Source organism: Salmo salar, chromosome 02 (genome assembly GCF_965601325.2).
Source record: "Salmo salar chromosome 02, fSalSal1, whole genome shotgun sequence".
NCBI lineage: Eukaryota > Metazoa > Chordata > Actinopteri > Salmoniformes > Salmonidae > Salmo > Salmo salar.
The window spans coordinates 12,155,692-12,182,156 of NC_138292.1; the positions used below are offsets into that span (position 1 = coordinate 12,155,692).

General features: G+C 44.8%; 2 protein-coding genes across 26 annotated transcripts in view; one reads left to right on the top strand and one right to left on the bottom strand.

Annotated features, from left to right (window-relative positions):
* Nucleotides 1-9,137: 9,137 nt before the first annotated feature.
* Nucleotides 9,138-14,489, top strand: LOC106594067 (casein kinase II subunit beta). Its single transcript, XM_014185438.3, has 7 exons — nucleotides 9,138-9,750; nucleotides 10,281-10,355; nucleotides 10,839-10,941; nucleotides 11,270-11,385; nucleotides 12,396-12,471; nucleotides 12,737-12,926; nucleotides 13,172-14,489. The coding sequence occupies exons 2-7, from the start codon at nucleotides 10,284-10,286 to the stop codon at nucleotides 13,260-13,262; spliced, it is 648 nt and encodes a 215-aa protein (XP_014040913.1). The 5' UTR covers nucleotides 9,138-9,750; nucleotides 10,281-10,283; the 3' UTR covers nucleotides 13,263-14,489.
* A 76-nt stretch (nucleotides 14,490-14,565) lies between these two features.
* The window catches only part of LOC106594548 (uncharacterized), a 59,348-nt gene continuing 47,448 nt past the window's right edge, over nucleotides 14,566-26,465 (bottom strand). For 18 of the 25 annotated variants that reach the window (XM_082959821.1, XM_082959790.1, XM_082959836.1 and 15 more), the window contains 9 exons: nucleotides 25,213-25,415; nucleotides 24,791-24,832; nucleotides 24,028-24,090; nucleotides 22,471-22,653; nucleotides 20,024-20,431; nucleotides 17,297-17,419; nucleotides 16,997-17,125; nucleotides 16,827-16,901; nucleotides 14,566-16,690 (listed from right to left, as the gene is read on the bottom strand). In XM_082959821.1, coding sequence (XP_082815947.1) covers nucleotides 16,661-16,690; nucleotides 16,827-16,901; nucleotides 16,997-17,125; nucleotides 17,297-17,419; nucleotides 20,024-20,431; nucleotides 22,471-22,653; nucleotides 24,028-24,090; nucleotides 24,791-24,832; nucleotides 25,213-25,415 — 1,256 coding nt within the window. In that variant the 3' untranslated portion in view covers nucleotides 14,566-16,660. Of the gene's footprint in view, nucleotides 16,691-16,826; nucleotides 16,902-16,996; nucleotides 17,126-17,296; nucleotides 17,420-20,023; nucleotides 20,432-20,506; nucleotides 21,322-22,470; nucleotides 22,654-24,027; nucleotides 24,091-24,790; nucleotides 24,833-25,212; nucleotides 25,416-26,465 lie in introns of those variants that run through there. The other 7 variants (XM_045697397.2, XM_082959794.1, XM_082959806.1 and 4 more) reach the window with 7 other exon arrangements.

Consider the following 26,465-nt stretch of genomic DNA (forward strand, 5'->3'; position numbering starts at 1 on the left):
TTGATAAGTTCCTTTCCTGAGGATGGCTCACCTCTCACAGTTCTGGGTGACTTTAACCTCCCCACGTCTACCTTCGACTCATTCCTCTCTGCCTCCTTCTTTCCACTCCTCTCCTCTTTCGACCTCACCCTCTCACCTTCCCCCCCTACTCACAAGGCAGGCAATACGCTTGACCTCATCTTTACTAGATGCTGTTCTTCCACTAATCTCATTGCAACTCCCCTCCAAGTCTCCGACCACTACCTTGTATCCTTTTCCCTCTCGCTCTCATCCAACACTTCTCACTCTGCCCCTACTCGGATGGTATTGCGCCGTCCCAACCTTCGCTCTCTCTCTCCCGCTACTCTCTCCTCTTCCATCCTATCATCTCTTCCCTCTGCTCAAACCTTCTCCAACCTATCTCGTTATTCTGCCTCCACAACCCTCCTCTCCTCCCTCTCTGCATCCTTTGATTTCCTCTGTCCCCTATCCTCCAGGCCGGCTCGGTCCTCCCCTCCTGCTCCGTGGCTCGACGACTCACTGCGAGCTCACAGAACAGGGCTCCGGGCAGCCGAGCGGAAATGGAGGAAAACTCGCCTCCCTGCGGACCTGGCATCCTTTCACTCCCTCCTCTCTACATTTTCCTCTTCTGTCTCTGCTGCTAAAGCCACTTTCTACCACTCTAAACTCCAAGCATCTGCCTCTAACCCTAGGAAGCTCTTTGCTACCTTCTCCTCCCTCCTGAATCCTCCTCCCCCCCCCTCCTCCCTCTCTGCGGATGACTTCGTCAACCATTTTGAAAAGAAGGTTGACGACATCCGATCCTCGTTTTCTAAGTCAAACGACACTGCTGGTCCTGCTCACACTGCCCTACCCTGTGCTTTGACCTCTTTCTCCCCTCTCTCTCCAGATGAAATCTCGCGTCTTGTGATGGCCGGCCGCCCAACAACCTGCCCACTTGACCGTATCCCCTCCTCTCTTCTCCAGACCATTTCCGGAGACCTTCTCCCCTACCTCACCTCGCTCATCAACTCATCCTTGACCGCTGGCTACGTCCCTTCCGTCTTCAAGAGAGCGAGAGTTGCACCCCTTCTGAAAAAACCTACACTCGATCCCTCCGATGTCAACAACTACAGACCAGTATCCCTTCTTTCCTTTCTCTCCAAAACTCTTGAACGTGCCGTCCTCGGCCAGCTCTCTTGCTATCTCTCTCAGAATGACCTTCTTGATCCTAATCAGTCAGGTTTCAAGACTGGGCATTCAACTGAGACTGCTCTTCTCTGTGTCACGGAGGCTCTCCGCACTGCTAAAGCTAACTCTCTCTCCTCTGCTCTCATCCTTCTAGACCTATCTGCTGCCTTTGATACCGTGAACCATCAGATCCTCCTCTCCACCCTCTCCGAGCTGGGCATCTCCGGCGCCGCCCACGCTTGGATTGCGTCCTACATGACAGGTCGCTCCTACCAGGTGGCGTGGCGAGAATCTGTCTCCGCACCACGTGCTCTCACCCTGGTGTCCCCCAGGGCTCTGTTCTTGGCCCACTCCTATTCTCGCTATACACCAAGTCACTTGGCTCTGTCATATCCTCACATGGTCTCTCATATCATTGCTATGCAGATGACACACAATTAATCTTCTCCTTTCCCCCTTCTGACAACCAGGTGGCGAATCGCATCTCTGCATGTCTGGCAGACATATCAGTGTGGATGACGGATCACCACCTCAAGCTGAACCTCGGCAAGACGGAGCTGCTCTTCCTCCCGGGGAAGGACTGCCCGTTCCATGATCTCGCCATCACGGTTGACAACTCCCTTGTGTCCTCCTCCCAGAGTGCTAAGAGCCTTGGCGTGACCCTGGACAACACCCTGTCGTTCTCCACCAACATCAAGGCGGTGACCCGATCCTGTAGGTTCATGCTCTACAACATTCGCAGAGTACGACCCTGCCTCACACAGGAAGCGGCGCAGGTCCTAATCCAGGCACTTGTCATCTCCCGTCTGGATTATTGCAACTCGCTGTTGGCTGGGCTCCCTGCCTGTGCCATTAAACCCCTACAACTCATCCAGAACGCCGCAGCCCGTCTGGTGTTTAACCTTCCCAAGTTCTCTCACGTCACCCCGCTCCTCCGCTCTCTCCACTGGCTTCCAGTCGAAGCTCGCATCCGCTACAAGACCATGGTGCTTGCCTACGGAGCTGTGAGGGGAACGGCACCTCCGTACCTTCAGGCTCTGATCAGGCCCTACACCCAAACAAGGGCACTCCGTTCATCCACCCTCTGGCCTGCTCGCCTCCCTACCTCTGAGGAAGCACAGTTCCCGCTCAGCCCAGTCAAAACTGTTCGCTGCTCTGGCACCCCAATGGTGGAACAAGCTCCCTCACGACGCCAGGACAGCGGAGTCAATCACCACCTTCCGGAGACACCTGAAACCCCACCTCTTCAAGGAATACCTGGGATAGGATAAAGTAATCCTTCTAACCCCCCCCTTAAAAGATTTAGATGCACTATTGTAAAGTGGTTGTTCCACTGGATATTATAAGGTGAATGCACCAATTTGTAAGTCGCTCTGGATAAGAGCGTCTGCTACATGACTTAAATGTAAATGTAAATGTCAAGCTACAGGTTAAAGGTGAGTATTTGCTAGTACATTCTTATTCAGAATATACAGTGCATTCAGAAAGTATTCAGACCCCTTGACTTTTTCCACATTTTGTTATGTTACAGCCTTATTCTAAAATTGATAAAATTGTTTTGTTTCCTCGTCAATCAACACACAATTCCCCATAATGACAAAACGAAAACAGGTTTTCAGAATTTTTAGCAAATTTATAAAAAGAACATAAACAGAAATACATTATTTACATAAGTATTGAGACCCGCAATTGAGATCAGGTGTATCCTATTTCTAGTGATCATCCTTGAGATGTTTCTACAACTTGATTGGAGTCCACCTGTGGTAAATTAAATTGATTGGACATGATTTGGAAAGGCACACACCTGTCTATATAAAGTCCCCAGTGGCGACCAGTCAATCAGGGCAGGTGGAGCAGGGCCCCACCTGTTTTGAGCCCAACATTTTTAGCACCAAAAAAAAATTGGGGGGCTTGCCTGTTTTGCATGTTATTTTGGCATTAATACGTGTCACCTATCAGTTTGCAAGCAATGTAAAATATATATATATATCATTGAGTTAATATAGCCGCATACAAACATGGTCTCTTTTTTGTTTTCTTGAGTAAGGCAGCTCCAAAATGCATGTGTTTCAGCCTAGTTCAGTGCTTTCTGTGGTGGTGGGGCAAGCCAGCAGAAAGATTGGAGCTTTGCGCCGTGATTGGCTCGGTGTTCTGTCACTCATGGGGACACTACGTCACCGCCAAGTCTAAGGGTAGAGCTCGAAAATTCAAGCCCCTTGGGTGCTGCCATAGAGTTACATTAGAAGTGCCCATCCAAGAAGGCTCAAGGTCATTGACAACAGATAAAATGACATCAAATCACGTTATATCTACAGTAACTTTGATTGGACTGTCAACATCATACTTTCAAAATCCTAGCTACCAGTCATCATCATAAATCAAGTCGACAATGTACTAGCCAATCCTTTTAATCCTGTCATATGAAGAGAAATAAAGAAGATAAATTATAGATAAAACGTATCAGTACTCATCGGCCATTGGACATAAACATTACACAACAAGTTGGGAATCGCAAATTCAACAATGAGTGTTTTGGAAGGAATCAGTGGCTAACTGTAAGCATTGCAAAACAATCATTAGCCTGCTATTCAGTGGAGTGGCTATGTGATGCCAAGTCTAAGATTAATGGTCTCTTTTCCTAGTTTAAAATAATAAATGTTCAACATTGGCCATGCTGTCAATGAAGCATGACTAATGTTCTGACTTTGTGAGGCACCTGTAGCCTATAGCCTGTTTTAGAGAAATGTAATCATTGAATATTGTAAGAGCTTTCATTGTCTGCTTATATGCCCACTTTATTCTAGGGTTCTAACTTGGTGTACAGGGAGAATACCGTAAGAACGGACCATGTTCTGAATTCTGACGCTGTACATTTCAAAAGTGCTGAACAAATCGTTTTTTGACTAAGTCCTAGCTCGCTCATTGTCTTAATCAAAATTACGCATAGCCTTATCCACTTGTCATCCCCTTATGCCATAGTTTGTACTTCTCAATTGTCAGTAGAAACCACATTTGTTTAAGAAAGTCAGCCATATCAGCTATGTTTTTTTAAAGACAGTAAATGAGGCTGAATGAACTGTTTCACTGCCAGACAAGGCTCAGCTGATAGTCAGGTGTAGCTGTGGTAAGGTGTTGGGACTGTTGTTGGGGCTCTGGTGTTTGGACAGCTTTATGTAGGCCCTAACAGTTTGTGGGCACCGTTTGTCACTGTTATAGTGCAATTTGTGTATTGTTTAGTGTTGCGTTGTATAGTGGCTTTGCTGGCATCCATTGAAGAAAATTGGGTGTTGAGTTTGCCCCACCAATATTTACATGCTAACATCACTACTCCTCACAGGGCTTTTTCGACATTGCAGCTGTCAGGCAACTCCCGACTGACTGATCTACAAATCACCTTGCAACATTAATAACGACTCATTATTATTTGTAGATCAGTCAGTCACAATTGACCAATGTTACATCATGGTTTTGATGCTCTTGAACACGGCCACAAATATGTTTTGAGACTCGATTTGGTACAAAATAAAATAATCGGGACTCGACTTTGACAGAAGACTAATGACCTGAAAGGCTTGATTTGAAGTGATCTGTTTTTGACAATAATTTTATCAGCACATCTGCATGGACAGAGATCTGTATATAATGACGAGATGCTCATGTCTCCTCCCAAGCTGATTCATTGCCACTTCGTTTGTCCCTTGGTACATTCTGTCGTGAGGGAGCGCGAGTAGAGTAGCAGGCAGTGAATGGACCCTGAGAGCGCGCTTGTTTGAAATTGAAAAGTGTTGCGGTAGCTTTTGATAAAGAAGAACATCAAGACGAAGTAGCTGCATTATAAGTGGGATTCACTGTGAGCGCTACATCCTGAGGTGTTCATGCTGATTGTACGGAGATTGTGACAGCCGGTTAAATGGCGTCCCTTGAGAAAGCAAGAACAACATATATGTCAGGAGAAGTGCAGTATTATCATAAGGATAATACTGGATGTATACTTGGAATACGGTGGAGGAATTGTAATCGGCCTGTGTGTAGCTGGTGTGGAGGAGTCAGGACAGGACAGCAGATATGAGTAAGGAACGTAATTTACTCAAGGAATCAATAAATACAACACAATAAACTAGCACACAATAACGGACCGAATAGATACAATCACTCACCAAAACCCATGGGAGAACAGAGGGTTAAATAATGAACAAGTAATTGGGGAATTGGAACCAGGTGTTTAAAACAAAGACAAAACAAATGGAAAAATGGAAAGTGGATCGGCGATGGCTAGACGGCTGGTGACGTCGACCGCCGAACGCCGCCGAACAAGGAGAGGGACCCACTTGCACGCCCAATTTTTCAGTTTTTTATTTGTTAAAAAAGTTTGAAATATCCAATAAATTTCGTTCCACTTCATGATTGTGTCCCACTTGTTGTTGATTCTTCACAAAAAATTACAGTTTTATATCTTTATGTTTGAAGCCTGAAATGTGGCAAAAGGTCGAAAAGTTCAAGGGGGCCGAATACTTTCGCAAGGCACTGTAGTTATGTTTCAGTGATATATTGGGGGGGACAAATCATATTTTTCCCAGGATGGGGGGGTCGTGTCCCCCCCGTCCCCCCCGGGATTTCCGCCCCTGGGAAGATGGTGAGCTTGAGTCGGTTAAAAATTGTGAAAAAAATGTAGATGCTTTGTTAAAGAAGAATGGTAGAAAGTGTAAGCAGAGTGAGCTGAAGACAGGAGGAGAAATGGATGTTGTTAAAGTTGCGACAGTTCGTTTCTGGTATCAGAACAAAATAGTCAGCACCTAGTAACTTCTGATTTATTTGTACTTTAATTAATGCAAACACGTGTGTGGTATATGTGTGGTTCGTATATATACGGTCTCGCTGTTTTACCTCGCAGGGCAAACAGAGAAGAGAACAACACATCCTATTGTTCTCGCTTTTATACTCTGACAGAGATAGTTCCCGCTCAATGCTGGCCTGTCAGAGGGAGGAGGAGCGTGGTTTAAACTTGCTCCTCCTAACGTCGGTGTGCAGGCAGGTCCCAGCGTCGTGACGCACTTCCTGTTGCCGGTTGTAGTTCTTCTTGTCTTCAACAGTTGATTTACCCGTAGTTTATGTACTTAGCATAGCTTCCCCAGTATAATATACACTGCTCAAAAAAATAAAGGGAACACTTAAACAACACAATGTAACTCCAAGTCAATCACACTTCTGTGAAATCAAACTGTCCACTTAGGAAGCAACACTGATTGACAATAAATTTCACATGCTGTTGTGCAAATGGAATAGACAACAGGTGGAAATTATAGGCAATTAGCAAGACACCCCCAATAAAAGAGTGGTTCGGCAGGTGGTGACCACAGACCACTTCTCAGTTCTTATGCTTCCTGGCTGATGTTTTGGTCACTTTTGAATGCTGGCGGTGCTTTCACTCTAGTGGTAGCATGAGAAGGAGTCTACAACCCACACAAGTGGCTCAGGTAGTGCAGCTCATTCAGGATGGCACATCAATGCGAGCTGTGGCAAGAAGGTTGCTGTGTCTGTCAACGTAGTGTCCAGAGCATGGAGGCGCTACCAGGAGACAGGCCAGTACATCAGGAGACGTGGAGGAGGCCGTAGGAGGGCAACAACCCAGCAGCAGGACTGCTACCTCCGCCTTTGTGCAAGGAGGAGCAGGAGAAGCACTGCCAGAGCCCTGCAAAATGACCTCAGGCAGGCCACAAATGTGCATGTGTCTGCTCAAACGGTCAGAAACAGACTCCATGAGGGTGGTATGAGGGCCCGACGTCCACAGGTGGGGGTTGTGCTTACAGCCCAACACCGTGCAGGACGCTTGGCATTTGCCAGAGAACACCAAGATTGGCAAATTCGCCACTGGCGCCCTGTGCTCTTCACAGATGAAGCAGGTTCACTCTGAGCACATGTGACAGACGTGACAGAGTCTGGAGACGCCGTGGAGAATGTTCTGCTGCCTGCAACATCCTCCAGCATGACCGGTTTGGTGGTGGGTCAGTCATGGTGTGGGGTGGCATTTCTTTGGGGGGCCGCACAGCCCTCCATGTGCTCGCCAGAGGTAGCCTGACTGCCATTAGGTACCGAGATGAGATCCTCAGACCCCTTGTGAGACCATATGCTGGTGCGGTTGGCCCTGGCTTCCTCCTAATGCAAGACAATGCTAGACCTCATGTGGCTGGAGTGTGTCAGCAGTTCCTGCAAGAGGAAGGCATTGATGCTATGGACTGGCCCGCCCGTTCCCCAGACCTGAATCCAATTGAGCACATCTGGGACATCATGTCTCGCTCCATCCACCAACGCCACGTTGCACCACAGACTGTCCAGGAGTTGGCGGATGCTTTAGTCCAGGTCTGGGAGGAGATCCCTCAGGAGACCATCCACCACCTCATCAGGAGCATGCCCAGGCGTTGTAGGGAGGTCATACAGGCACGTGGAGGCAACACACACTACTGAGCCTCATTTTGACTTGTTTTAAGGACATTACATCAAAGTTGGATCAGCCTGTAGTGTGTTTTTCCACTTTAATTTTGAGTGTGACTCCAAATCCAGACCTCCATGGGTTGATAAATTGGTTTTCCATTGATTATTTTTGTGTGATTTTGTTGTCAGCACATTCAACTATGTAAAGAAAAAAGTATTTAATAAGATTATTTCATTCATTCAGATCTAGGATGTGTTATTTTAGTGTTCCCTTTATTTTTTTGAGCAGTATATAAGTTATGCATACAAATAACCAGTTCAACCCTAACAATGTGAATGAGGTCAAAGTATCAGAGGTGGTATGTGTGGTGAAGTTCTCGAAGCCCGAGGCTTGCACTGAGGGTCAAGATATTGATGAGTCTGACAGTAGCAGTGGCGTTTTTGGAAAAAGTGGACCGTTGCCTTTTGGCTGATCCATTTGTGGTTTCAGGGTGGGTGAATACAGAGTTGGGTACTGTGGAATCGGTAAGGGTAACCTAATTGTTAGGTTAGGTTACTCGTTGGATATTACTGCATTGTCGGAACTAGAAGCACAAGCATTTCGCTACACTTGCATTAACATCTGCTAACGTTGTTTATGTGACAAATAAAATTTGATTTAACCAGAAATACAGTAGTCTTGTGATAATTGTTTGTGTTTCTGCTGGTCAGAGGCAGAAGGCATTAAACAAATGGGGACAAGAAATGTGAATCCTTTCGCTCTCAAGAATAGGGCGCCATTGAAAGGAGTGATTACTGGGGTAGCAGTATTTTTAAAAGTTGACCAACTGAAAGGGAAGATTCCCGGTTTTTGTGATGCTAGTCGTTTGGTGCGAAGCAGTCAGCGTGGCAAGAGTGGTGAAACAGAAGAGTCATTGTCTGTTCTTTTGAGTTTTGATATTGAGCATTTGCCCGAAAAAGTAATGTTAGTGGAACCGATGTGAAATGGCTAGTTAGTTAGCGGTGGTGCGCGCTATAGCGTTTCAATCAGTGACGTCACTCTCTCTGAGACCTGAAGTAGGGTTTCCCCTTGCGTTGCAAGGGTCGCGGCTTTTGTGGTGCGATGGGTAACGATGCTTCGTGGGTGTCAGTTGTTGACGTGTGCAAGGGTCCCTGGTTCGAGCCCGGGTTGGGATGAAGAGAGGGACGGAACCTACACTGTTACATTAGGATATATAAGTTATCCTGTACAAGCTTTTATACCGAATACATTGCATCGTTACAGGTGTCAAGCTTATGGGCACGTGGCAGCAGTGTGTACGAGGGAGGTTCCTAGGTGTGAGAAGTGTGCAGAAGGGCATGAGACAAAGGAATGTGTAGCATTGGTGAAAGTAGTAGTATGTGTTAATTGTAGGGGTGCTCATGTGGCTGGGGATCAGAAATGTCCCGTGCGAGAGAGGCAGGTTGAGGTTTCCAGGGTTAGAGTAGTGCAGAACTTGTCATATGCTGAGGCAGTGAAGAAAGTAGAGGAAGATGGGTCAAGGGGGAGGGATTCTGAGAGGAGTGGTGTGAGTAGCAGATCTGTACCAGTACAGAGGGATAGGCCAACAAGTGATATATGTTTCAGTAAAATTGGATTTCTAGCATTCATAGCAATGGTTATCAACTGTACTGCAGGGATGGAATGTAAGTCACAGAAAATTGAGGTTGTGGTGGCAGCTGCAGAGAGGTATTTGGGTGTGCGAGACTTGACATCAGAAGAATTACAGGGTGTGTTAAGTGGTGATGTCCCATCCTTTCAGGTTGTTGGCATGAGGTAGGATTAAATAGTGGAGTAGGGTGGTGTTATTTAGATTTGTATACTTTTTTTGTGAGTAGTGTTAGATGGTAGGGTATTTTTTTCGATTTTTTTTAAAGCAAAGTATAAGGGAGTTAGTTGTATTCCAGTCTAGTAGGTGGCGGTAATGCAACATACTCTTAGAGCTGACTCGTTCGCGAACGACCCATCACTAATACTCCGCGGTTTGACTGGACCAGCAAACTGTTCATCAACACAGGTCGGAGAAGCCGAAGATTCCACCGGAAGTAATATTCTTGTTTACAGCAGTTAGCTAAGGTGCTAGCTAGTTAGCACAGTAGCTACCGGTAGATATATCTAGCTAACATAAGAGGGTGAGTAAACGTGTGCTGACACAACACATTTGGTTTTACACAGTACTAAATGAATTGTTTAGTTTCAAATGAGTATGGATTTCATGCGTGTGGAAAATGTCCGTTACCTAGCTAACGTTATTAAACTAACGTAACTAGCTAGCAAACACGGGGTTAGCTAGCTAGCGTTTTCTATGTAGCTAACGTTAGCTAGCTAGAGTTCTTTATGCATAATTTGACGAATAACAATAGGTTTTTGTTCTAGCCCAGTACTAACACCTCTGGGCTTGATGATTTGATCAGATTAGCTAGCTAGCTAGCATATCTGGGGCAGAAATAAAGCCTGCAGTGTACACATACTTCAGGTCCCTGGACCAGAATGGAATACACCACTAGCTAAAATCAAATTTTATTGATCACATACACATGGTTAGCAGATGTTGTAGCGAAATGCTTGGCCCAGCTAGCTTTATATTCTAGTGCATCAATGGAAATTCTGGAATACATGTCATTTTTGCATGCCGTTGCACCATCACCCCCCACTTGTTCAGAGGATGAGCAGCTCGGAGGAGGTGTCCTGGATCTCCTGGTTCTGTGGCCTGAGGGGGAATGAGTTCTTCTGTGAGGTGAGTAGATAGCTAGTTATGTCAGAACATCACAGAATGAGAAGGACAGACAGGGGAAATAATATTGCTCTGACTTAGCCAACTGTTTGTGAAGCTAGTTGTTTTGAAATACAGAATGAACTGTTACAGCTACCAGCCAAATATATACCCTGAACACAGATGGAGAATTCCATGTGAAAGAGGACCAAAATACAGTGTTTAAAGTCGTGGGGTGGTTTTGTATTGATGCCATAGTATGTAACTGTGACATAAGCTTGTTATAGCCTGGCTGTAGCTTCAGATATTCCAACACAGTGCATGCACCGTTTAGGCTACATTGCTTAATTCTACATTTAACTCTTCTGCTTGTCTTAATTGCCAATACTGAAGTAATCCCTTTAACCTGTTATGCAATTGACCAACTGTGGCCTATTCATAAAGAGTAGTAGACAGTGTTTGGCAGCTGAAAGCTACTAACCATGTTGATCCATTCCACTTTACCAGGTTGATGAGGACTACATTCAGGACAAGTTTAACCTGACAGGGCTCAATGAGCAGGTGCCTCACTACCGCCAGGCCCTCGACATGATCCTCGACCTGGAGCCAGGTGAGCTCATCACTACACCGTCTAAAATGACTTCACACTGACACTTCCTATAGGCTAATTTATCAGTTCTATTTGTATTTACAAGTGCCTTTCAAAAGACCCAAGGACACGGTACTGCGACTACATACTTTGACTCAGTGCATCTATAGGCTGAAGTCTACCTTGTGTTGATCTGAAAGCCTCACGTATGTGTGTGTATAAAGAAAGGAAAGACCTGCAGACACAATAATGCTGCCTCCCAGTGCTTTATTCATGCACCATGTCTCTATAGGCTTCTGTGTACCTTGTGTGTTGATCTGAAAGCCTCACTGTCATGTCTGTCTGTCAGATGAGGAGCTGGAGGACAACCCCAACCAGAGTGACCTGATAGAGCAGGCAGCAGAGATGCTGTACGGGCTGATCCACGCACGCTACATCCTCACCAACAGAGGCATCGCTCAGATGGTAGTAAACCTTAGAGCTGTATATATTGTTCTGGAGTCTGGATAATCTCTATATCAGGGGTCTCCAACAGGTAGACTGTGAGCTACCAGTAGCTCGCCAATCAATTCTGAAATTACATGCATTTTTTTTCATGTGTTCCTGGCAAACTGTCATAAATGTAAAGCTCCTGGCTACTATCCAATCAAAGCCACATTGACATTGTCCAACCCCTAGTTAGCCACTATTGGCTTAAAAAGCCAAACGTAACACAATCTGCCAATTTCATTTCCAGCAATATTGCCCCTGTTTAGGGCGCTCATTTGTCTGAGTCCATATGTAGCCAGTTAGCGACACTAATGATAACCAGAGTCTTTTGGGTAGACTGGAAAAACGTTCTCAATTAAATGCAAATTGCAAAGTAGGCTCATCTGACAGAACTATCATGATGATTATTTGTATCAATGAGGTGCCGATTTGTTTTGCAAACTCTGTCATGACGTGCTGCAGCAGTAGGTAACAGCAGCAACATCGCTAGACTGACACTCCTCTCTTGCGAGATGTGGAATTAAAGGGTAAATTACACTCAAATTTTTAAAAATCTTTTTTTTTTTTCAGACCTCAAATGGTCTTCTCATGTGATTTTAAGGTTTGACATGGACTCAGAACATCCATTTTCCTTCTTTCTCTATGAAGAATTGTAATATTGAGCAAATATACAAAATAAATCCCAAACCAGGAGAAATAAAACAGTTCAAAGAGAAATGAGGAAAATTTGAAATATAATTTTATGGGGCCCACTTAGTTGTCTATTAACCATCATTTTACCAGGTATATTGACAAAACAACTATTTGAAAGTTATAAAATAAAAAATGTAGCTCGTGACATGTTTAATTTTTATTTTTTTAAGTAGCTCATGCTAGAAAAGGTTGGAGACCCCTGTTCTAAATTCTACCTGTCCGTTTATGTAGTGTGTCTTTCTTGGACTAGCTGTGTGACCATGTTTCACACTGAAATAGTTTTTGGTTTGCAGCTGGATAAGTACCAACAAGGGGACTTTGGCTATTGCCCAAGAGTGTACTGTGAGAATCAACCCATGCTTCCTATTGGTGAGTTTGACTTTAATGTGTTCATACTCCTGTTCAGTTACAGAACATACCTCTTTTCATGGAATTGAACCATTTCTCTCCAGTCACCTTTGAACTATATCACAGATGGTCAGCAGTATATCACACAGGTCTGAGGGAATCTAAAAGATGACTCTTGCTTGCACAGTAAATATATTTCATCAGTATTGAATTGGCAGCTGACACCAGAATAGACTTCTGTGCCCTCAGCTGTGTTACATAGATGTTGATCTCTCCTCTCCCATAGGTCTGTCAGACATCCCAGGTGAGGCCATGGTGAAGCTGTATTGTCCAAAGTGCATGGATGTGTACACCCCCAAGTCCTCCCGGCACCACCACACGGACGGGGCCTACTTCGGGACAGGCTTCCCCCACATGCTATTTATGGTGCACCCTGAGTACCGGCCAAAACGACCTGCCAACCAGTTTGTGCCAAGGTTTATTTCTATAATTATCTTTGCAAATTCATCAAGATGCTCTGTTTTCCCCATTTGAATACATATGATTTGATAGTGTTATTACATAATTCATGTTCAGCTGGGAACTGTAACAAAAACCACTTGCTTGATTTGAAGATGACATTTTTTCCCCTCAGTAAGAAGATTGAGACATGTTAGCATAATGGCAGCCTTCTACTATCCACACTGTTACTGTGTTGTAATATTTAGTTGTTTTTTCTCAGGCTATATGGCTTCAAGATCCACCCCATGGCTTATCAACTCCAACTCCAGGCTGCCTCCAGCTTCAAGAGTCCTGTGAAGGCTATTCGCTAGAACTTACACACCCGGCCGGGAAAGAGACATTTTGACTTGGTTGGAATGAAAGCAGTGGATTATGTAGCTCAATAAAGGCTTGTTAAAACACATTATGACAGATACAATACATACATGTAGATCAGGGATGGGAACCTCCAGTCATTGGGGTTGCAGTGGTGTCACACTATTCCCCCATTCCTAGCGAACACAGCTGATTAAACACATTGTATTCTAAACTGATGATCATGATCAGTTCATTATTGGATATGACACCAATCAGGCCCCAGAAGGACTGGAGTTGACCATCCCTGATGTAGATGGATGCGCTTATGTCGACATCCGGACCAGGCCATCATCTGTCTGTTATACAGGATGCTTTTTGGTGATTGGCTCCCTCTGTGCTTTAGCCTATCACAACCCTACTGACTACAATCTTGCAACTCTTCCCCTCTCCTTGACAGGACCCAATCTTTCAAACCTATTTTCAGTTTGGCTCGCTAAGGCAGGGTTTTCCAAAATCGGTCCTGAGCCCCCCCCCCCCCAGGTGTACGTTTTGGTTTTTGCCCACTTATTGTCAAAAGAGCTGATGTGATTGGTCAGCCTGTGTGAGCGCATCCTAATACCTGTTTTCACACTATCATGCTGACCTGCACCGTATTGGGCTGGCTCAGATACATTCTCTTCATGGTTCCATTACCGAGGGTGGACACGTAACTTGGCAGTGTGAAAAGGGTGATATACAACAATCTTAAATGATTATTTAAATCCAGATTGGCTGAGAATCCAATGAACAACCAGTTTGATATGTATTATAGATTCCCTAGAGAATGGCTACTGCACTAATTGAATTGAAGACAAGAGTTTATTAGATGTATAAGATATGTTCTTCTCGGGGTGAAGGGCAACATGGGTTTTCTTTGTGCTGGAACACTCACTGTCACGGCCACTAAAGCCATCATTAGTTGTAAACATGTCCATGACAGAGCAGAGTTGTCTCTTGACTGGACACTGAGACGCATGGTTTCTCTTGCATTGGTCTGTTACAATATTAAGTGGTATTGAACACACAGGTGGATGGCTATTTCATGTTGATAACCTACAGCTACAACCAGTTTACATTATGGTACTACATTTTACATGAAAGGTTTTCTTTCAGTCTACAATTCCAGTGGTGATGCTATTATTGATTTTCTGAATTCTGTATGCAGGAATAAAGAATTTTTAATAAAATTGTATTTCTTACAATTCTATTAGTCACCTTTTATTAAATGTTCTTGTGACTGAAATCATGCTCAGACACTACACACCACTTGATAATTAATTCAGGTTTTAATTAAGTTTATTTAATTTTAAGACAGGAATGTCACAAAAGCAACAATATGATTACAAATCTAAAAACGAAGGGTTCCGCTGAGATTCTAGTTCATGCCCTCAAGATCTTTCTAGCTAATAGTTTGTGCCACCTTCACAAACTTCTTCAGAGGGGAAGAAAGGTCTGCTATTGTCATTCTCTAAAAGGGTTCTCATACACGTATCTTTGTCTGATCTACAAAAGGAAAGGGTACAGCAAGTGGTAAGAAAGATTTACAAACTAGATGATTATGAATGCGACTTCTGTGTCTAAAAGCCTGCAAACAGACTCGTGTTTTAAAAAGAATCACATGAAACAGTCTACAAAGAAATGATGGTAGAACATGGACAAAATATGTGCCCCTATATGAAAGAAAAGCCACATATACTGGGACAGCTGCCTTTTGATAGTGATAAATACATCTTGCACATGTACTACTGTGTTTAAGAGCTGAGTATCATTTGGACCCATCTGCAGGGCTAGAATGTACATTAAGACTGAACATTCTTCATACAATCATATACAGAGGGGTTTTGTCTTGCAGTATTGATAAAGACATAAACCCTGAGAAACAGACTAAAGCATTGTTTCATCAAATCAACAACAGGTTTGAAAATCAATCACGTTTCTATCTAAAATCATTTTAAGGGACAAAACACGGTGGGACTTTCCATTGCTCTCACATCAGACTGCATGGGGCAGTCCTAGAGGTCAATGGTGCGTTAAAAGAAGAAAAAACAACGCTGAATACGTACTGGGAAACATGGGGGCACTCCCAAATTCAAGGTGTAAAAAAAAAAAAATAATAACAATATTGATATGAGAAGCTACCAATGAGTAGGATATGAACTTCAATAACTTAAAAACCTAATTTTGTACAAATACTATAAAAGCAGTAATGCTATAAAATAGAGTAAACATTTCAAAACAGTTGTCATCACGTCAAAGTTTCTAACGAGGGTCATCGTGGCCTGACCTAGTAGTATTACGCGTGTTAACTTGGCTGGTTAAGAAAGAGATATTTTACCTGAGCAGAGAACAAATCCAAAACAGGCATGGTTGTTTGAGTATGCAATATCTTTGTTCAATACTTTTAAGTGAGGTATGTAATTTCAATTTGAATATTCAATAAAAAAATAATATTCCTCAATTATAAACGTAAACAAACTCAAAGGAGTTATCCCTTTCCAAAAATACATCTAGTTTCTGTCCAGCATCTTAATCTGATTGAAAAAGTCTGATAATGTTATTACTTAAAGCTCAGTTGAAAACAGTGCATTTCTATCAAAATGAGCATGTTAAAGGGAGACTCAGTAAAATGCCGTTGCCTCGACCAGCACCGCAGATGTTGAGATGAGCGAGATGCAAGACTTTGCTCTCACACAGTATCTGCGCATGTGCACGGGTTCGCTTCACTCTTTTCACAGCGTTGGAACCATGGCACCAAAACAGCGGAGAAGTTGAGCCTCTCACTTCAACGCTCTTAGTTGTTTTGCTGAAATTGACCCACTACGCTGTTTACTTTCTGCATCTCCGTCATATCGCTGAGTCCACACTTAAACTCAATGATACAGTAGTAGCAATACAAACGACAGAAAAATATGTTGTAAATAAACATTTAAAAGCAAATTACCTAAATGCTCTTAGAACTGAAAAGGTTCATCTTTCCTACTACAATAAAACAAAAAAATAGTAATTTGGCGAAATATGAGGTTTGAGTGGAATAGACCAACATGAAGCCACCATACAGTCAGAACAGCAGTATGGAAAGAGAGGACACAATAGGCTTTCTCCCTGGCCTGTTCATATCCCACTGGGCAGGGACACACCAGGGTGCATCCCAAATGGCACCATATTCCCTTTATAGTGCACTACTTTTAACCAGGTCTCTGGTCAAAAGTAGTGCCATTTGAGATGCAACCACGGTGGTTCTGGAGGGGACCAGTCAGGACACAATGTCAGTGTGGGTTGAGGAGGTGGGGGTGGCTCTGGGACAGGGAGGTTAGTCCTTTGGTGTCTTGAGCATCAGATCCATAGGGCTGCTCCCTGACTGTGTTCAGCTGAATCACATTGCTGTTGCTCCACCGTCGCTTCCCTGCAGGAGACACAGCTTCAGTTAACCTCCACCTAGCTGGTTGTACACCTTATGACAAAAATGTGTCAGAGAAGCATTGTGCTTGACCAGGCCTTGGTGTGTGTAGAAGGAGCTGTCATACTACACTGTACTATACCTGGTCATCCTCTGAGTCAGCAGTGATGACGATCCTCTTCTCCACTCTGGTCTCTGACACTCCTCCTTTCACCACCTGGGACAAGATAATTAGTCAGAGGCCATGACACACACAGCTGAGGTGTGTGTGTGTGTGTGTGTGTGTGTGTGCGGTCTATGGTGTGCCCTTACCTTGGAGATGCGAGTGGTGGTGGTAGTAACAGAGGTGCCACTGGTTTCCCTGCTGCTCTCTGAGGGAATGGTCTGAATGCTGCTCAGTGCTGTGGCCTCTTTCCCCCCGTCTGTCCCGTCAACTGACACCTGAGAGAGGAAACAAACAGAAACATTGGCTCCATGGTAACACCTCAGTCATCGGTGGCGTTAAAGACGTTTCAGAACACTGCCCTGATGGTACCCTGTGGTAGATTAGGTTGAACCACAGCTCAGAGTTCCCCAGCTGTAGCATCATCTTTATTATCATGGGGTGGCTACCTCTGCAGACTCGTAGGTGACCGTCTGGGTCTTAACGATAGGGACATCCTTAGTAGACACGTCAGTAGGGAGGGACTTGGACACGTCTGTGATGGTGAATGTCTGGGTCTGCACCAGAGGGGGCTGGGGTGGGAGGAGAACACACTCTAGTCAGTTTGACTGAACGTTGCACATCGACATGTCATGAGAAGAGCCGACATGGTTCCTTCCTTCTATACATGTCAAACAGACATATAGGCTCTATATCATATCATTATATCTGAACCTTACATGATGTTGTGTCCAGTGTTTATATACATTATTGGTTGTGCCCAATTGAACATGGCACAGCTGTAATTTTCCAATGTTTCATCAACCACTCGCCATGAAAAACCCTCAAACCACCCCTCTCTTTTCATTCACAACTGATTGGGTCCCTCGTTCCCACTCCCCATTCTAGTTTTACCAAGATGTCCTTCCTACCACCACGAGGTCAGAGAGAGAAAGACAATTCATCTAGTGTGTCAGAGATAGAAAGACAATTCATCTAGTGTGTCAGAGAGAGAAAGACAATTCATCTAGTGTGTCAGAGAGAGAAAGACAATTAATCTAGTGTGTCAGAGAGAGAAAGACAATTCATCTAGTGTGTCAGAGAGAGAGAAAGACAATTCATCTAGTGTGTCAGAGAGAGAAAGACAATTCATCTAGTGTGTGTCAGAGAGAGAAAGACAATTCATCTAGTGTGTCAGAGAGAGAAAGACAATTCATCTAGTGTGTCAGAGAGAGAAAGACAATTCATCTAGTGTGTCAGAGAGAGAAAGACAATTCATCTAGTGTGTCAGAGAGAGAAAGACAATTCATCTAGTGTGTCAGAGAGAGAAAGACAATTCATCTAGTGTGTCAGAGAGAGAGAAAGACAATTCATCTAGTGTGTCAGAGAGAGAGAAAGACAATTCATCTAGTGTGTCAGAGAGAGAGAAAGACAATTCATCTAGTGTGTCAGAGAGAGAAAGACAATTCATCTAGTGTGTTAGAGAGAGAAAGACAATTCATCTAGTGTGTCAGAGAGAGAGAAAGACAATTCATCTAGTGTGTCAGAGAGAGAGAAAGACAATTAATCTAGTGTGTCAGAGAGAGAAAGACAATTCATCTAGTGTGTCAGAGAGAGAAAGACAATTCATCTAGTGTGTCAGAGAGAGAAAGACAATTCATCTAGTGTGTCAGAGAGAGAAAGACAATTCATCTAGTGTGTCAGAGAGAGAAAGACAATTCATCTAGTGTGTCAGAGAGAGAAAGACAATTCATCTAGTGTGTCAGAGAGAGAAAGACAATTAATCTAGTGTGTCAGAGAGAGAGAAAGACAATTCATCTAGTGTGTCAGAGAGAGAAAGACAATTAATCTAGTGTGTCAGAGAGAGAAAGACAATTAATCTAGTGTGTCAGAGAGAGAAAGACAATTCATCTAGTGTGTCAGAGAGAGAAAGACAATTCATCTAGTGTGTCAGAGAGAGAAAGACAATTCATCTAGTGTGTCAGAGAGAGAAAGACAATTCATCTAGTGTGTCAGAGAGAGAAAGACAATTCATCTAGTGTGTCAGAGAGAGAAAGACAATTCATCTAGTGTGTCAGAGAGAGAAAGACAATTCATCTAGTGTGTCAGAGAGAGAAAGACAATTTATCTAGTGTGTCAGAGAGAGAAAGACAATTCATCTAGTGTGTCAGAGAGAGAAAGACAATTCATCTAGTGTGTCAGAGAGAGAAAGACAATTCATCTAGTGTGTCAGAGAGAGAAAGACAATTCATCTAGTGTGTCAGAGAGAGAAAGACAATTCATCTAGTGTGTCAGAGAGAGAAAGACAATTCATCTAGTGTGTCAGAGAGAGAGAAAGACAATTCATCTAGTGTGTCAGAGATAGAAAGACAATTCATCTAGTGTGTCAGAGAGAGAGAAAGACAATTAATCTAGTGTGTCAGAGAGAGAGAAAGACAATTAATCTAGTGTGTCAGAGAGAGAAAGACAATTCATCTAGTGTGTCAGAGAGAGAGAGAAAGACAATTCATCTAGTGTGTCAGAGAGAGAGAAAGACAATTCATCTAGTGTGTGTCAGAGAGAGAGAAAGACAATTCATCGAGTGTGTTAGAGAAAGACAATTCATCTAGTGTGTTAGAGAGAGAAAGACAATTCATCTAGTGTGTTAGAGAGAGAAAGACAATTCATCTAGTGTGTTAGAGAGAGAAAGACAATTCATCTAGTGTGTTAGAGAGAGAAAGACAATTCATCGAGTGTGTGTCAGAGAGAGAAAGACAATTCATCTAGTGTGTGTTAGAGAGAGAAAGACAATTAATCTAGTGTGTCAGAGAGAGAAAGACAATTCATCGAGTGTGTGTCAGAGAGAGAAAGACAATTCATCTAGTGTGTGTCAGAGAGAGAGAAAGACAATTCATCTAGTGTGTCAGAGAGAGCGCTTGAAAGAGAGGATTAGCGACATGGTCCTTATCTCTTCCCATCACCCCCAACACCATCACTGTGCACCGCCTCTGCAGCTGGCTCTAGCAGAACTCAACCATCCTGACCAACACCAGTATGACTACAGATTCACTGTTTAGATTCCTTGTAGCCATGCTGCAGAAGGGTGAGTGTACACTGTCCCCCATGGAATCACCCAGACAGAGGACAGGCAGAGTACAGGTAGAGGACAGGCAGAGGAGTCAATCAACAGGAGCTGGTCAGGGCAGAGGGAGGGCTACCTGGAAACAGCGTATGACATGGGGAACACCGCTCACGAAATAGGAGGTGTGGGAGGCTCCTGTTATCCTCCCAGACGGCTCCCCCCTCGACCCTGGGTCTGCCGGCTCCTCCTCCTCCAGCACTGTACCCTGGAGCTGATAGGAGTGGGGCAGCTGTGCCCTCTCCACCTCAACGATGGGTACGTGGCTGGTGGTGGTCCCAGAGCTAACATGCTCACCCTCCTGATCACATGGCCCTGCCACCCCAGGTGCATCATGGGATTTGGAGTCAACCCTATCAGGCCCAGTTTCTGTGCTAGCAGGGCTGGGGCTGGGCCCCCCCGATGGCCTTACAGTGCTGCTGGACTCGTCCTGTTGTCGCGCTGCCTTAGTGTCCAACTCTTCCCTTATAGGAGTAATACACACACTCTAGAGGAAAGACACAGCACACATATATCCACTGTGTGAACAACAGCAGGGAATGAAACAATGTTTTCCACCATACATGTTTAGCAAGAATTTATTGCATTTTTTGGGGGGTCAAAATTGATTGTTAAAAGGGCATGCAGCAGGACAAAATATATTGCAGTTGACAAGAGTGTTTTACCAAATACCAGTGAACGAAACATAGGTAATATATACTATAACATTTGAACAAGCTGCCCCAAAGTTACCTCGTCAGTGTTAGATGTGCATCCAAAAAACAAAAGTGAATTGTGATGAGGTATACACTGTATACTCAAATATACACTGTAGCTGTCCACTAGTGCTGGGTTAATGTGATTCTATAGAAGACTTCATACATGAAATACCACAACTCACCACTAACTAATCCTATTATCACATATGACAACATTGATGTCTGTCTGGATGTGTACAAAAACACCTATTAGTGGAACCTGCACATATCAAAACTGTTCCTACTGTAAAAAGCCACCAGTCAACTGTCCTTGTCAGACACACCTCGTCTAGTCCAGATAATCAGATATACAAAAACAGAAGTGGGTTCATCGTCAAGTCTTTCAACTTTTTAGGAAGGAGCAACAGTCAGGAAGAGTTGGGGAGGGGGGGACTGAGCAAGATACACAGGAAGTAAGAGTCACATGACAGGAAGCAGCTTCTGAAGTAGAAGAAGATGATGATGAAGAGCTGTGATGAAGAAGAGAAGAAGAAGGAGCTAGAGGTTGATGGCCTGCCTACACACATCCCTCTCTCTGGTCCTCTCCCTCTGGGCCGGCTCGAGAGGCCCCTAGGATGCCACCTCAGCTGCGTTTAGAGTAGAAGTCTTGCAGGGGGCCACGCGGAAGGCGGATGGCGAACTGAGGGGAGAAGGGTAAGGGTGGAGAGGGGGAGAGAGATGAGAGAGGTAGGGGATGTTGAAATGTCTGATGTAGGGTAATAGATAGGAAGGCGATGCAAAGCTGTGTCATGGTCTAAGAGAGGAAGAATGGAGAACGCATTTGTCTGAGTTGGATTAGGTGGTTATGGGTAACCTGTGGGCCTTCAGACTCTTCAGTTGTGGGCTTGGGGACAGGAGTATCAGTGCACGGAATAACAAAGCAAAGTGAGAAAAAAGGAAGTGTGGGAATGCAGACTTAGGGAAAGAGGGGCAGTATTTGGGAGACGGAGGCAGGATGGAGGAGATGAAGCAGAAAACAAGCACATCACTGAAGGAAAGAGGAGACAGGAGGACGAGCACACAGGTCAACTCTTCTACTCCAAGGTCATGATCTTCAAGTCACAGGGTCATGCAGTTTCTCTGTCCAATCAGGTCTGGTTGTCATGCACTGAGGGGAGGGTCAGACTAAGGGACACCCAATGAGGAGGTAAAGACAGAGCTGGGCTTAGAAACCTGACCAATAGGCTCAGACACCACATGCCCAAACCATAAGTCCCTTCCTCACAACAAACAGCTGAACATTCAGACAGACTGGGCCACAAGGTGAACAGACAGACTGATCTGTTCCAATCAGTCTTGACAAGGTGTTCTTCAGTTGGCCCATGCAAACAGAAGTCTTTCCATTTTAGTAGTGTAGTAATGACAGAAATCCTTTCATAGACTAGATGGGTCTGCTTGAAGACAAAAGGCCTTGCTCAAAGACATGCAATAAGTGTTTGCATCGCATCAACACAAACCAAGAGGAACAGAAAGGAGAACCACGGGATGGTGTTGTGGTACTCCACCCCAACACATCAACGTAGAGAACACAACAGACAGCCATACAGAGGGAAACGTGTGGTGAGGTACTTCCATTCAGTCAATTCAGGAATATATTCACACATTTCAATTTCTCCTCATCTCCCAAATTGACTTGCATTGAAATGGAACTGACCCCAACATTGTGTGCTAGCATCCATTCCTTCTCTGTGGAATGGGAGAGCTGGGAAGCTGGTGTGAACTACAGAGAACTGAGGGGAGGGGTGTGTGGTGGGGTACGGCACAGTGTCTGGTCTGAGATGGTACTCACCCCGTCGGCATCGAGCAAAGGCTGTCCGTTGATGCCCAGGCTGCGGAGGGGGGAGTGAGTGGACAGGCGCTTGTCCCATTCGCTGGGCCCCCGGGACTCTGGGACAGACGCCATGAAGTTCCTCTTCAGCTCACTGATACTAGTATGATGCCTGATGAGATCCTCCTGGGGCTTATCAAAGTCCTGGAGGGAGGGAGGGAGAAGTGGAGAGGGAGGGAGGAAGGAGAGGGGGGGTGGGAGAGAGGTAGGGAGAGAGGAGAGAGAGGGAGGAAAAGGGAGGAAGGAGAGAGAGAGAGGGAGGGAGAAGAGAGGAGGAAGAAGAGAGAGTGAGAAAAAAAGAGTGAGAGAAAAAGAGAGAGGTAGAGTGAGAGAGAGGTAGAGTGAGAAAGAGGTAGAGAGAGAGGTAAAGTGGAAAATGACAAACATTTGGTTTGGAAAATAGGTGTGGAGAAGAGGAGTGACAGAGTAGATGTGTAGAAGGTGGAGAGAGAAAACAGGTGTGTCAGAAACAATGTCACTCATATGAACATGTTTAATTAATAAACAATGTCAACCAAGCAGCAGGTTACTTTGCTGTTCTATTTGACTCCAAGCTACAACGTTAAAGCAGGCCGGAACTCAGGTCATCAGATGGATTCTAAATAAAATTGATTCTCTGAGCGCTCATTGATAAATCAACCTGTTCAATTAGTGAGCAGCACTACATAGAATCTGATCAGGTTACAAATCACAGGTGATGAGAGCGAGGTGATGTTAGCACACATTGCTTTTGGTCACAGACGCAGGTGGTCACTATGCAGCGACAGCAGCATGGCATCCTGTTTCTGTGGCTGGATGAATCTTATGGTGATGAGAGCAGTGGAGCGTACTCTTAGAAGTCATTTATTCAGAATGACAGAAATATATGACTGGGAAGACATCATAAACTAGATTCAGACAGGGCCACAAATAGTGGACGAGCTGGTGAGTGGAAAGATATGTGATGGCAGAGCGGTGGAGAGGGAAGGTTGGTGGTCGTCTGCCCTATGTGGAGACGAAGCACTTTTCTACTGTATACCGAGGAGAGACAAAGCTGAAACAAGATGTCAGGAATGTAATGGTAATGCTTCTACTAACACTCTAATGGCCTAGTTAGGAGACGGAACAACATCTCAGCTGCATAACGTGGCCGATCAGTAACGCTATCTACAAACACCACAAATCAAACACTCCTGGTTCCCTTTCATGCAACGTGTATGGTGTGACGTCTGGGGAGAAGAGACCACGATCCCAATCATATACTTTGCGAGAAGCAATCAGGAGATATCTAGTACTCAACAACATTCCCCTGAAACAAGTAGCTGGCTGTGTTGAGCTCATATCGCCACACACAAAGCAAATTAGAGGTTACACAGTCAAAATCATCTACTAGCAAAAGCAAAGACGTCTATGTAAAACACAAGATGTGAATCAGTAATGTCACATGCAAAGCAGCCTGTTGTATTACAGCAGCCAGTAGCCAAAGAGCAAGAAAACACAGTGTATAGAGACAGATCTCCAGAAGACGGGGAAACAAACCTCCAACATTAAAAGACTATGTCTGATATAAATTGAGTCACCCTCAGTTCTCTTAGCTCTTTTCTGTGAAGGAACAAAAAAAGAGAAAGGTGTGGGTTACACAGGTTCCACGTGACATCATGGCAGATGTCACAACGTGGACATGCATTGTTGCATGGGGGGGTTCTAGAGGAGTGGGTGTGGTGAGGGGTCTGCATGCAGAGTGGCCTGGAGCCTCTGGGGGCCACAAGGGCCCTGGAATCCCAGATGTGCAAAGCAGGGGACCCAAGACAGGGCTATTAGAGTGGGTGTCTTGAAGGGGTGGGGGGTAAAGGTGAAGGGTCAGGCAGGAATACAGTACTCGATAGAAACACTAGTCATCATGAAAACCTAGTCCTGTGTCATGCATGTAAATGCAGCAGCCAATGAGGGATCTTCTTTCAACGTTCATTCTTCAAAGGCCCTAACTTTTCTTCCTGTCTGGACTGATGTACAAACCAAAAGCATATGTAATGTATCTGAAATACGTCATCTCAGTCTGTGCACATGACCAATACCAATGCTGTTGTCATAGACAATGTCTGACTTGAACATGAGGTCAACTCAAAGACCTTTTCGTTTGTGAGCAGTATTCAAATGAAACCAGGAGAATAAAATGAGGAGAGGGTGAAGTTAGTCTTATGGATGGGAGACTTGGCAGTGGTGTAAGTTAGAATGGGAGTGGACTGACTACAATACTAATATAATGCACAAGCAGGAGTCGGGACAAGGTCAAAGGTCTGACCTTCCTCATTTGCACCGGCTCCTCAGTGTCCGTCTGCTCAGACTGGAGTTACCCCAGGCATGGAGGAGGAGAGAAGGCATAATGATGTTAGAATCCTCCACTAGGAGCCTCGTCCCCGTCCATAGCAGAGCCATCTGAGGAACTTGTGATCTGAGGTGTCTGTGTCACACTATGTTACACTATCATTACTGTGACCAATGGAGGGCAAAAATGATGATGCACAGCTATTCTATTTTCTAACTATAGAAAAATCATCATATTATACTTCTCTTATAAATAATACTATGTGATGAATATAGCAATATCACTGCTGAGACCAGTCTATCTGTAACTTCTATGACCAGTGTATCTGTGTGTGAGGGGAGAATGATGATCCCTGTACGGCTGGGGATTGTGGGAGTTGTAGTTCCTAGGTGCAGTACCTTGACCTCGGCTGAGCCCTCGTCCACCGCCTCCACGGTGACCTCTAGCTTCCTGTCGTCCTGGCGGGCTGGCAGCCTGATGGGGGTGGAGGTCTGGGGCTGCTGGAGGTCCAGGGGGGCCATGGGGATCCCTGCCTCCATCAGGGCTGCCTGGGAGAAGACTGGGGCGCTGACCGGACGGGCGGCCTTGTGGGTGGCCACCACTGGCGGGAGAGAGACAGGACAGAGGGAGTGTTAGTATTTAGATAGTGGGTTGTATAGAGGGCAGGAGAGAGACAGGACAGAGGGAGTGTTAGTATTTAGATAGTGGGTTGTATAGAGGGCAGGAGAGAGACAGGACAGAGGGAGTGTTAGTATTTAGATAGTGGGTTGTATAGAGGGCAGGAGAGAGACAGGACAGAGGGAGTGTTAGTATATAGATAGTGGGTTGTATAGAGGGCAGGAGAGAGACAGGACAGAGGAAGTGTTAGTATTTAGATAGTGGGTTGTATAGAGGGCAGGAGAGAGACAGGACAGAGGGAGTGTTAGTATTTAGATACTGGGTTGTATAGAGGGCAGGAGAGAGACAGGACAGAGGGAGTGTTAGTATTTAGATACTGGGTTGTATAGAGGGCAGGAGAGAGACAGGACAGAGGGAGTGTTAGTATTTAGATAGTGGGTTGTATAGAGGGCAGGAGAGAGACAGGACAGAGGGAGTGTTAGTATTTAGATACTGGGTTGTATAGAGGGCAGGAGAGAGACAGGACAGAGGGAGTGTTAGTATTTAGATAGTGGGTTGTATAGAGGGCAGGAGAGAGACAGGACAGAGGGAGTGTTAGTATTTAGATAGTGGGTTGTATAGAGGGCAGGAGAGAGATGGTCTGCGTGCTTTGAGGCCATCAAACCCAGTGTAGTGAGAGGTAAACACACTGACAGAGCGCAGAAGAACATCTTGAACATCCACAAAACAAACTCATAATCAACTCCACACACACACACACACACACACACACACACACACACACACACACACACACACACACACACACACACACACACACACACACACACACACACACACACACACACACACTGAGGCCAGGGCACACAGACTTCACGTCCACACTGTACCTTCATGGGCCAGCTCATTCTAGTCTGGAATGATACTAGCAAGGGGAAAAGCTTGGATGAGTTGTAGGAAGCAACTGTCCACAATATAGAACGGGCAGCAAAGCATGGCCAGTACTTCTCAACCATAGCCAACGATGCAAATG

What these genes read in the sequence shown, in the direction of transcription:
- LOC106594067 (XM_014185438.3), top strand. Translation starts at nt 10,284, where the DNA reads ATGAGCAGCTCGGAGGAGGTGTCCTGGATCTCCTGGTTCTGTGGCCTG. An exon ending in ACAGAGGCATCGCTCAGATG is followed by an intron (nt 11,386 to 12,395) that starts GTAGTAAACCTT and finishes TTTGGTTTGCAG; the next exon opens with CTGGATAAGTACCAACAAGG. An exon ending in GCCAACCAGTTTGTGCCAAG is followed by an intron (nt 12,927 to 13,171) that starts GTTTATTTCTAT and finishes GTTTTTTCTCAG; the next exon opens with GCTATATGGCTTCAAGATCC.